General features: G+C 50.7%; 3 protein-coding genes across 3 annotated transcripts; 1 reads left to right on the forward strand and 2 right to left on the reverse strand.

Annotated features, from left to right (window-relative positions):
• Nucleotides 1-4,257: 4,257 nt before the first annotated feature.
• Nucleotides 4,258-4,783, reverse strand: LOC122365586 (type-2 ice-structuring protein-like; the record flags this gene model as incomplete). Its single annotated transcript, XM_043336919.1, has 1 exon — nucleotides 4,258-4,783. A coding segment is annotated over exon 1 (526 nt), but the record flags the coding sequence as incomplete, so codon positions are not given.
• Nucleotides 4,784-5,620: 837 nt separating this feature from the next.
• Nucleotides 5,621-11,628, reverse strand: LOC122365591 (N-sulphoglucosamine sulphohydrolase-like). The gene is made up of 8 exons (XM_043336928.1): nucleotides 11,325-11,628; nucleotides 11,074-11,203; nucleotides 10,584-10,720; nucleotides 9,696-9,849; nucleotides 9,183-9,314; nucleotides 8,742-8,839; nucleotides 7,974-8,093; nucleotides 5,621-7,395 (listed from the first exon to the last, which is right to left on the reverse strand). Exons 1-8 carry the CDS (start codon nucleotides 11,425-11,427, stop codon nucleotides 7,064-7,066), a joined length of 1,206 nt encoding a protein of 401 aa, XP_043192863.1. The 5' UTR covers nucleotides 11,428-11,628; the 3' UTR covers nucleotides 5,621-7,063.
• Nucleotides 5,652-6,278, forward strand: LOC122365572 (lectin BRA-2-like). Its single transcript, XM_043336902.1, has one exon. The coding sequence runs from the start codon at nucleotides 5,652-5,654 to the stop codon at nucleotides 6,276-6,278; it is 627 nt and encodes a 208-aa protein (XP_043192837.1).
• Nucleotides 11,629-12,313: the final 685 nt, after the last annotated feature.

Genomic DNA, 12,313 nt, shown 5'->3' on the forward strand with positions numbered 1-12,313 from the left:
GAGAGGGAGAGAGAGAGAGAGAAGAGAGGAAGAGAGAGAGAGAGAGAGAGAGAGAGAGAGAAGAAAGAGAAAGAAAGGGAAGAGGAAGGGAGAAGAAGAGAAAAGACAGAGAAAACTGAAAAGGAAAATCAGAGAGGGTAAAATGAGAAAGAGGGCAATGGGTAAATCAGTGAGAGGGAGCGAGAGAGGAAATATTTACAGCTTGTGTCAAGCTGTAAATATTTGTGTATATATAAATATTTGTGTTGTGTCAGCTTGTCTCACATGTAAAATGCAAATTTGCTTTCCATCATAACAGCTTCGGATTGGAAATTAAATCTTAGCATCCTTGTGATAAACCCACGTTGACGGGATGCAGTAGCGGCGGAACACCTTCAATTAAGGGGGGGGGGCACTGCCGACTTTTGGTCCTATTATTTCCATGCAACGCTCATAGGGCTAATGTTGAAATGCCAAAATCAAAGGGGGGCACGGTGCCCGGTGCCTCCCCGTTCCGCCGCCTATGACGGGATGGGGACGCTTTTATGGTCGTCGTTGGGAGCTCGGCACTAATGGGGTCTGGGGATGATGTTGAAGGTTTCGCAAATGTTTCCTAAAAGATGCTATTTTTTGCACAACCTACATTTTTTTACGTTTGCTATGACAATGTTAGGCCCAGTTCCTTCAAGATCAGGTCCACGACTCCACAGCTTACAACAGGAGCTAGCTAACATAACAATTAACCCGCGCCGTGTTGGTGGCATGAACTTTCCATCGAGTGCTGGGGGGGGGGGGGGGGGGTTACGCCCCTTCGTCTTCCATCGAGTGCTGGGGGGGGGGCGTTTTACGCCCCTCCGTCTAACTCGGCTCCTGGGCCACGTAGCGACACGCGGTAAGCGACAATCGAAAGAGCGTCAAAAATAAGGAGGAAAACACTCGGTCATTTTAAGGTCAGGGCAAAGGTCAGGTCACCAGGGTTCATTAAAGGTCACATTTTGTTGATTTCAACGATTTCGAACACCCGACGGCTAACTCGGGAACTAATAGAGCTACAGCGCCGCGGAAAAGCGCATTCAATAGCTCTTTTAACGCTTTTTCGCCAACACGTTTTCAAATTTGACCTCAGATCAACGGTTTAGCCCCCAGAGGGCACCACTCTGATTGACCTCAAATTTGACATCAGATCAACGGTGTTGTCACCGCTCTAGCACGTCTCTGTCAAAAGTAAAAAAAAAAAACTGCTGAAGACCTCTTATGTCCTAAAATGACCTCAGGGACACACACAGGGGTCACAGGTGCAATTTTCCGATTCAGTGTGTCATGTTTACCTATGGACCGATGTTTGAGAGGGTGTAGAACGAAATTCGTCCAAAAGAGGCGCATTTCAATTTGCTCCCATTGACTTATACCTAATGGAGCAGTCGCAAAACTGACCTGACCTTAGGTCACAGACATAAAAAATCCGAGGTATACATTTTATACATACTGTTACCCTAAGCAATTACTGAAAGTTTTAAAGTGATCGCTCAGTCGGTGTAGCTACAACGAGCTTTCGACTTTTTTCTGAGGTAAGGTCACTTGACGTTACCTGGTGACCTGACCTTGAATGACGCTACGCGTCGCGTCGCCGTTTTTGAGATATTCGCGTAAAACCTGAGGGGGAAGAGCGTAAAAACGCCCCCCCCCCCACCCCACCCCACCCCAGCACGGCGCGGGTGGTCGACATAGCGACTCGGACTCAACAAATGCCTTTAACGTTTCAACGGTTGAATAAGGTGAGAGGATTGAGGTAGGCTTGTATCGGATTTTCTTCTGCTTGTCGGTAGTTTAGGTTGAAGTTAATTTCGCGAGCTGTCCATAATCATTCAAGAGGGAAAATTCAGCTGCACATCGTTCGGGTCAAAGTAATACCAAACATTCTCAAATTTTGTAGTAAAGAGCCAGTAGTCTACGAATATATTAAAAAAACAATTAGAAAAAGAATAAGCGGACCGGTTTCGTCTATCAAAGACTTCTTCAGCGCTTTTTCAAAAACGTATAAGAAGAAAACTAGCACAGTGACAATCGTTTGAAATAAAATTGGATTCAGTAAGAACTAAGAACTTCATTGTCTGAAAACAGCTGACAGTTGATAGCTCAATGACACTTAGAGCCGTGCATAAGGAGGCGTGAAAACACTCCTCATCTCGTTCTATTACGAGAGGACCATGTCATGGCGTGAGAAAGTTGTTCTCAAAATAAATGACACTGTATGAGTGAATAAATATTCCGCGCCCCCTTGGGCTATTGGCGGACCCTACCACCTGATCGGGTGGTGCAGCCGTTTCGCCCTCCACCTGAGATCTCGGAAAGTTACCGACCGATTTTAAACATTCAAAGAGCGTTCGATAGCCCCACCAGGGAACTACCTTGTTACCAGGTTTCGTTGACCTAGGTGCAACCCATGACGTCACAAGTCAGGTCAAAGGTCGCATTTTTTCACCGATTTAGTCTAAGGAATGCGTTACAGTCAGTTAACACATCAAATAAAAGGCATGTTATCGAAAAACATCGATGAAGCGTTGGTTGTCTAATACATATGTTGCCTAAAGAGGTCATTGATGCCAGGTCAGTTCACAGAGGTCAGGTCACTAAGGGTCACAATATGAACCCAACTATGCTAGGGTCGTGTGATACATGTTTTATGGCCAATTTTACATTTAAAATTCAATGGTGTGAGCTAGACAGCCATTGGGGCCAGTTTAGATTAATTCTGGCGGAGGTCAGGTCAAGGTCAGGTCAAAGAAGGTCAAATTTCAAAGTTGATATTTTACATAAAAGGGGCATCTATTCGATGCAGCTCATCACAGGAAATCTAATGGTGGCCTTTGGCTTGCTTTGTGTGTTCTGTGACGGCTAAAAATTGAATTTGAAAATTTTACGTAATAAATTTTGAGTAGTTTTTTGCCATAACTTTGCTAAAAATGGAGCTATCGAGTTTAAGTTTGACATATCTAGAGCAGATACTTCTATTACATATATTTCAGTTTTAATTTTGAAAGTTGTTGGCATTTTCGGGGTGTTATACTTCTATAGTTTTGATGGTCAAATCAATTTTTGTTTGGAAATAAGAGTTAGCAGTTTGGTAGCGCTGTTTATGTTACATCTTTTTGATCTTGAATATTTTTCGTTATCTTCAAAACTGTAAGCGTGACAGCTCTTTCCGCTAAACCTTTTATTGGGTCGAAAATGACAGAACATGGCATCACTCTGACGTCATTTGTGACTAACCTTTCATAAGAGCTCTGGAAAAATTTGGTCACAAGGTGTAAAAATGATGCCCGGCCGGAGTCTTGAAAGTTTGGTGGCGAAATTTGCTATACTTTAGGAGATATCGACTGAAAAGGAGAGAGGGGGCCGTTTCGCGCCGCCCTCCCCCTCAACGGGGCTTTCAGTTGCTGCTCTCACAGAACTCTTGGTTATATTACAACGTAGTGGAATTGCAAGTGGCAATATAAGCTTCCTGCCAGCGCCGGACCAGAGTTTAAACATGCAGGCTGAATTTTAACATTTAACTTTTGAATTTTTAAACCGTTGAGCTTTTTAGAAGTTGTATGAACTGTTCAGCTCCTTTTTTGGTCCATCACAGCGGGCTTGTATGTCATTTTGTCAACCAAAATCGAATTAACAACTTTTTATTTGGTCTGGCTACCTCGCCAACGTCTTAACTGGATCGTTTATTAGCTTTTGATTGGGATCTGCCCACGTTGTCTGTCTAGCTTTTCGTGTCATAGACACTGTCTATGACACGAGAAGAGGCTGCTGACATCGTTTGTCGCGGTTGGATAATACCAATCCACGTCCCAGTGGCTGCTCGATCGCACTTTCCCTGGCCCACCTCTCCCACCAGGCGAGACTTTGCCCGGCACAGCCGTCGCCTCAGTGCCTCGGGCGGTGACCCGTTCAAAGGGGCTCACAATTCGTATGGTGCCGTGGCTCTCAAACCAATACAGAACAGTGAAACGCAAAGGCTCACTTTCCATATAAGGCGAACGGCTGATCCTGGCGCCGGGGCTTCATTCATGCTAAGGCGCCCAATCACAGCGCCGCATTTCAGTTAGTGTCGGGCGCAAAAGCTACTATGCTCCGCCCCTCCATCACGTGACCCTGCCCTCACGTGGCCTCAGTCACGTGGTGTTTCCACTTATTGGCGCATGGCGGCGCTAGTCTCGCAGGGGCGGTGGTAGCTTGCTCCCCCGCTGTCCGGGGGTGATGGGTAGCAACTGCTGGTGACTGTACTCTTAGGGCCCTGGAGACAGGTGCAGTCCTCTCCCGAGTTGTTCGGCTGTCCGGCGGCCCAGTTGACATAGTCGAACGGAGTGCCGTCCTGCCAGGCCCAGTCGGTGCCGCCCGACTTCAGCCGCGCTCCGCCCAGCCACGCGTACGTGGCGTCACTGGAGGCCACCAGCTCCTCGACAAACTGGTGGTTGTCGTTGTGCACCGAGGCGAGCCGGGCCCGGCGGTCCATGGCCGGACACAGCGCGCTGGCACCGAACCAGGTGGCCGTCACGGCCGGCATCAGGTAGCAGCTGTGCCGGTGGCGGCTCCAGCCGGCCGGACACTGGCCGCCGCTCGACTGGGCGGCCGTCAGCTGCTGCTGCAGAGCCTCCACGGCCCGGCCGAGCTCGGCGCAGGGCACGCTGTCGGCCGGCGCGGTCAGGTTGCGGACGATGTCGCCGAGCGTCACGTCTGGACGGCCGAGTGCTGTCGGAGCGGCGGCCAGCAGCAGCAGGGCGCCGCACAGGGAGACGGCGCGCAGCGGCATGGTGGACAGGGCGCCGGCCGACCGCGGGCGCTGTGTGCTCGGGGCGGAGCGGCGCCCTTAAATACCGGCCCCGCCGCAGAGCTACTGGCACAGATAGTATAAACACTGGTCACATTCCTTGGCGGTCACATCCTATGGCGTCCATCAACTACCACTGGTGTGATATAACTTTAGCATGTGCTCGTCCATAAACTTGATGAGGTCCTATGGACTGTATTTCAATCATCGTGATTGTTAAAATGTAATATAAGTCCCATTTTATTCTCAAAATCTACTAACTTGATTTGTCAGCTTCACATTGATGTATGATAGCTTCCTTTTCTTTACTTTTTGGGGGAGGGGGAACCAATCAATGTCAGGAACTATTAAGATCTATTGCAAAGCTAAAAGCCCGTAAATTCGTTAGAAAATTTTCGCTCTTAAAGCTTTTTTAAAATCATATTTCATCCTCGATAAGTTCTCCCTCCATCGGAACTTGTCAGAAGGTCGGAGCTCAGACGCCCGAGTTGGGACGAATTATCCGCTCAAATACATACACCGCTAATGTCAACACATCTGCTGTAAAATTTCCAGGCAACGACGCCTCGTAAACGCTTCCGATTGCGCCACGTCAAAAACATTGGAAGCTGGAAAATCCAGGCTTCCGGTCAGCGTTCATATGGTCAGTCTAAATCCACGAATCTCGGGCTTCTTGTTTCGCCTGTTGTCCGAAAATGTGGCCAGCGGTGTCGTGTTTACCTTTCTCTGCCTGACACTGGACTGGCCTGGGTGGGATGTCCGCCTGTAGCTCTGCGGCCGGCCGGGTATTTAAGGGCGCCGCCCCACGCCGAGCACACAGCGCCCGCGGTCGGCCGGCGCCCCGTCCACCATGCCGCTGCGCGCCGTCTCACTGTGCGGCGCCCTGCTGCTGCTGGCCGCCGCTCCGACAGCACTCGGCCGCCCAGATGTGACGCTCGGCGACATCGTCCGCAACCTGACCGCGCCGGCCGACAGCGTGCCCTGCGCCGAGCTCGGCCGGGCCGTGGAGGCTCTGCAGCAGCAGCTGACGGCCGCCCAGTCGAGCGGCGGCCAGTGTCCGGCCGGCTGGAGCCGCCACCGGCACAGCTGCTACCTGATGCCGGCCGTGACGGCCACCTGGTTCGGCGCCAGCGCGCTGTGTCCGGCCATGGACCGCCGGGCCCGGCTCGCCTCGGTGCACAACGACAGCCACCAGTTTGTCGAGGAGCTGGTGGCCAACAGCGACGCCACGTACGTGTGGGTGGGCGGGATGAGGCTGCGGAAGGGAGGCCAGGACTGGGGCTGGCAGGATGGCACGCCGTTCGACTTCACCAACTGGGCCGCCGGACAGTCAACCGCGGGCAACGAACTGTGCCTGGAACTACAGGGCCCCCGGAGCCGCCACGACGCCAGACTGGGGCAGTGGCACGACGTCATCTGTGACGGCGGCCCGTACCATTTCCTCTGTCAGATCCCGCTACCCCCAGCCGTGCGTTAGGTCTAGTGCAAGCCACTGAGGAGTTATTTTTCAAGCGGTTGGCACTGACATGCTTATCCACCATAGCATAACTCAATCAATTTGCTATTAATCCCTGTGATAGCTTGATCGATCAATTTATCGAACTCTCGGATATACGAAACGCAAAATAATGTAAACGAAGCAACGTAGGTAAAATGAAACTAGAGTGATGTTCTCGCATTCGTTGTAAAACATACTGCACTGCATTATAACCGTTCATAACGGTTATAATTACGTAGATTGTCGATTGTCTGTAGATTGTATTGTAGATTGTAGATTGAAAATTGTTGATACGTAGATTGTGGACACATGGTCCATGGAAATGGTGAAGTGAAATATAACTATTATGTGGAAAGCAGTGTCCCGTCCGGAAATCCGTAGAGGCGTAGATATGCAAAATAGTTCCCCGTCGAAGACGACACGTCACATAGCATTCCTCAGCGATTTCAAGGCCGACGCGTCTGATCTGAGGTCCCGCCCAGACTTTGCCCGATGGACCTCATATGTTCACATTCATGTTCACATGTTATTGTTAACAAAGCTCTATACCACTGCTTTCTGTTGTTTACCATGTCTGTTGTTTGCAGTTTCTGTTGATATGGAGACTGCGGATCTTTCTCCACCAGTGAGAATATGTGACAGACTTCTGGCGCTAGTGACAGGACTCCGCACCTTCCTAGATCAGTGAGGGAGGATCTCGTCTCCTTACCCCTCTACACCATCGGTGGAGGAAAATTTTTGTTGACTAAGCATTTTGGTTTGCGTCATGGGGCAGCTACGTGCCTCCTTGGGTCAGTGAAGCACCATCTCCGCACCTGAACAGCAGCGCACCATTTCTGCACCTTTTTTGCGCCATTGAGACGCCAGCTCCGTACCTTTTGGCCCCAGCTGAGCAGTTCCGTACCTTTTTGCGCCAGCGAGAGCAGACTGCGTCCGGTCAGTGTGACGGCCGCCGTCCTGTTGTTGAGGTGGTAGTGCGGGTAGGAGATGCCGAGCCAGTCGAGCGCCGTGGGCACCAGGTCCAGCAGGGAGACGGGCGAGGCCTGGCGGCGGCCGCCCACGCCCGGCACGGACAGCAGCAGCGGCTCGGCCACGCCTGGGACAGTGCGGCAGGGCGGGGGTTAGACAGGAGCAGACCAGACCAGACCAGACCAGACTAGAGCCGGCTCACCACGCCTCGGACAGTGCGGCAGGGCGGGGGTTAGACAGGACCAGATCTGACCAGACCAGACCAGACTAGAGCCGGCTCGGCCACACCTGGGACAGTGCGGCAGGGCGGGGATTAGACAGGAGCAGATCAGACCAGACCAGATCTGCCACGACATAGCTACAGCAAGCACAGCGACAACACAGGCGCGTGTGCCGTGACTCGAGGGTGAGCCTAGAACGCAGCCACATAAAACTGATCAAGGATTGGCACACGAATCATGACACGGCACTCCGGTTACTTGGGAGCAGTGCGTGTTTCAGCAACTAAACAACACTGAACTCTTGTTGGTATATGATGGCATTTCGACAAAAAATATATATCTGACCAGCTGATCGGGGTCATGTATATTTGATGAAGCTCTCACAGCCAGTAAGTCTACTGGAGTGGTTTGCCAGAATTGGGGAGTAAGCCGTGGAAAACGTGGTGTTAGGAGTTGGCCGTATGGAGGCCGAGGGGTTAGCTACCTGGCTCGTAGAGGTTGGTACGTCCGCCGGGAAAGGGCGCTCCATTGTCGGACGTGTATACAACCAGGGTGCTGTCGGTCAGACCCAATCTCTCCAGCTCCGCCAGCACCAGCCCGACTCCTATCAACACAGAATTAGACAACGGCTTAATGTCAGACATTAATGTCAGACAGACGCCCGTCGATGCAGAGCCAACGGCTCAATGGCAGACCGACGCCCGTCGACAAAGTCACATTCAACGGCTCAATTTTGCCAGACCGACTCCTGTCAACACAGAGACAGCGCCAGGCCGACCTGGCTAGCACCAAGAACGGCTCAATCTCACTGCACTGAAGCCTGTGGACCATCGAGGCCTTCCCAGTAAGTTAAACTGTGACGGGGTGATGATCTTTGCGTGTTCTACATGTTACTGGTCCAGTCTTCTACGTCCGTGTACCAGGCGGGCTCTAAGGTACTCTTGTCAAGTCTAGCTGCTATATGCAGTCTTATTGGGCGACCTTTACAGTATCCGATAGGAAGATAGGTACAGTGTCCGTCTGACAATGGGAAGAGCGCACCGTGGCACAAGCGTGACTCATTTTTGCGATGAGCAGATTCTACGTTATCCGTTGGAGCGTACCCAGGTGCAGTCGTGACACGGCGGTGTACGTGCGGGGCGGTTCTACGGTACCGAGCAGTACGTAGTATGTACCCCTGTCCAGCCATGCTACGGTGGTACGTACCGGGCAGCAGCTCTACGGTACCGAGTAGGAAGTAGTACGTACGTACCCTGGTCCAGCCGCGACACAGTGGTGTACTGAGCGGCTATGTCAGCCCGCGCGGCCGGCGTGTCCTGGACGTTGTACGGTACCTCCACGGAGTCCGGACTGAAATCAACGCCTGTCCCAAGTCAGACAAACGACCATTCTGACTTGGCAATCGGCCTTCAGTATGCACTCAATACAGCTTGTTATTGCAAAAAAAAAACTTTTTAGCTATGTGACCAACAGAAAGTGATTCGAATAGTATTGCATGACAATGAAACGACGAAGAAAAAAAAAAACATTCAGTATCGAAACCAATAATGAACAACGATGAAAAATTCGCCCGATGTAAAATATGTCTGAAATTATGAGTAGTAGATTAATTACAGCCACGACGGTGATGTCAGGTGTGGGCAACGGTCTGAACCAGACTCGCGAGGCACAGCACACAGTGACGTGCACTAACCTGTACCAGACGGGCGTCCAGTCGGGGATGCCGCCGTCAGCGCCGAACCTCTCACAGAACTGGCCCAGCTCGGGGTGGGTGTGGCCGCACCGGTGTGGGTCGTGGAAACCGACGTACAGGAACCACGGCTGGCTGCGGGCGGGGCGACGGGTGGGTCAGCTGAGAGAGACAGGCGGGTCAGATGGGTGACCGGACGACGGGACAGGCGGGTCAGATGGGTGAGCGGGTGGCGGGACAGGCGGGTCAGATGGGTGACCGTACGGCGGAACAGGCGGGTCAGAATGGTCAGATGGGTGACCGGACGGCGGGACAGGTGGGTCAAGCGGGCGACGTGTCGGCGGGACCGCACAGCCAAATATGAGGGAGGGAGCTGGTACCGACCACATCTCAGACAGCCCGCAACACTGGTAATGGCCGTGCCTTCACACCAACAGATCGTGATCCCGACCCAGACCGTGGAGATAGGTATTCGTCAGACTCCCTGGTCGCCCGTGCCCACAGTACTGCACCCACCTGCGCGGCGTGGTGGCTAGGAACCGGCCGACCAGCTCCTTGATGTGAGTGATGTTGCGGCCGACCTGCAGGATCGAGTGGCCGTCCTCCTCCGTATAGGAGAAGTCGAATGGGTACACGCTGGACGGGCCGACGTGCTTCTTCCCGATTATACCTGTCAGTTGACACCGTCAGCCACATCTTGAATTGTTGGGAAGGATCGAACACGATATGATAATCTGTGAGGAGGGGGCTTGGGTGACCGATATTGCAGGTTACTGGAGTAATAATGGTTGACTACCTACATACACATAACACATTACACAATTTATAATTTTAGCAAGTTTTATCTTTATGACACATTCTGAAACGATGTAACACATAATGGGAGCAAAGTCAACTATACAGTTGCGCTAGCTACAGCTTTCAAATATGACTAGAGTAGTTTGACCGTGCGGCTGGTGTAGTCTGACCATTCATCTGTAGTGTTTGTCCGTCCGTGATGTTCGCCCGTCTATGGTATCGGTCTGTCCTTCCGTCTACGGTATCGGTGATCGGTCCATCCTTCAGTCTGTGGTATCGGTCAGTCTGTGGTATCGATCCGTTCGTCCGTCTATGGTATCGGTCTTTCTGTGATATCGGTATTTCCGTCCGTCTGTGGTTTCCGTACGTCCGTCTATGGAGTGTGGTATCCGTTCGCCTGCGGTATCCGTCTGTCTTATCTGTCCGTCTGTGCAGATATTCACCTGTGGTGTCCGTTTGTGACATCCGTCCGTGTTATCCACTCACCCATCCGTGGCATCCCTTCATATCAATTATATGTGGTTTCCATCTGCGATATCTGTCTGTGGTGTCCTGTGTCCATCCATATCTGCGGTCTGGCCATATCTTTCCACCTTGGCTACCCACCTGTTCGGACTCCGTGCTGCCGGACCAAGGCCGGCAAAGAGACCACACCGTCAAATGAGTTGAAGTGGTGTACTGAGTGGTGAAGGCCATACATTCCATTCTGGTGGGATGGCAGGCCAGTCAGCAGGGCTGCCCGGCTGCCAGAGCACAGAGCAGACCTCTAAGAATCTAAGAATTGCTGCACCAGATAAAGACGGTCCTCTGCTACATACAAATCTTGGCAATGCTTTGACCACCATTTAAAGTGGCAAATGTGCACACAGCAGTCAGTACAGCCTACCAAATTATCTGACATCTAAAAACAGACAGGTAGGTATGGTATACAAGCAACTATTATTCAGGACACATACATGTCTTGGCACAAGCATCTTCACGACTGGAAGAAAAAAAAAACAGCAAATTAGATGGGTACCGCAGAACTGCCCATTCTGCCAGCATGAGCATATATCAGGGTCCAAGGAAGGGGTGGTACCTTTGCAGCGGGACTCACCTTGGTGAGCAGCTGCTGACTGAAGTAAAGGCATTGTCGAAGACTACACTCTGGGCTGCCAGACGATCCAGGTTTGGTGTCTGGCACACTGTGTTGCCATACACGGGAGTCTCAAAGCCTGCATCGTCAGCTGCAATGAGATGAAATGAAAGCAATCAAAAATGGTGCAAATTGAAATGATGGTGAAATAAGATCAAGATATAAGTGATGATGATGGATGATATCCAGATGAAAGACACCTTTCAACTCACCTATGAGGAAGAGTATGTTCTTCTTAGCTTGGCCAGTAGCCATCACAGTCATTCTGATTGAAAGCAAATATAAAAATATCACAATTTTGTGCCACATCGCCATTTCATCCAGTTCAGTTCAAGTTTGAGTTTGAGTTGGCTAGATTTTGCTGTCAGACGGCCAAACGGTATGGGCAGCCAGTTCAAGTTGGCTTGAAAGGCAATTCAATAAATTCCACCTTCTAATATCATAAGTGTCGCAATTATTATGATCACAAGCCAAATGTGTAGATAAAAAATAATAAAACCCACAGGCATCATCTGCTGCCGCCCACTTTTGTTTACCTCTGCAGTATGCCGCAGCAGCGCCATTTTTGTTACAATGAAGCAGTAATCACACAACAAATACTTCAGCCCTTAGCTACCAAACCATAGTGCCAAATAACATTATTAGTCAATATTACTGGCCCCTTTTTTAAATAAATGTTATCCCAAACGACTATAGGATATATTTGAATCCTTAGTGCCTGCTGAATTGAAAGTTTGTCTCGACTTTTAAAATATTATAGGTACAGTTTGTAACGTTTGTAACGACTGTGACGTCAGTTTGAAAGAGACGTGACGTCGCATGAACCGCCCCTTATACACAGCGCGCAACTTTCAATGCGCGTACGTGACGCCAGGCCCATGTCGTCCCCTATCTCTCTGCGTGTCCACTAACACGAATGACGTCACGCATGTGGGCGGAGCTATGGGCGGAGCCTAACGCACGCGGCAGTCCAAGCCGCCATATTTGAATTTATATTTTAATAGAATCTTGCCGATATTTTGGGTGAAGTCAATTTATATGGATAGCTTGGTGACAGTTAAGCTATACGAATAATAATTTATTATGGATGTGCGTATATTCAGCTTGGAATTGCAATTAAAGTTCCGCACCGCATAGATTCGAACTCGGGACCTTTGGAATACTGCGCGGGCACGCTAACCACTACACTACCGCGACCGCG

Source organism: Amphibalanus amphitrite, unplaced genomic scaffold, assembly GCF_019059575.1.
Source record: "Amphibalanus amphitrite isolate SeventyFive unplaced genomic scaffold, NRLGWU_Aamphi_draft 000749F_arrow, whole genome shotgun sequence".
NCBI lineage: Eukaryota > Metazoa > Arthropoda > Thecostraca > Balanomorpha > Balanidae > Amphibalanus > Amphibalanus amphitrite.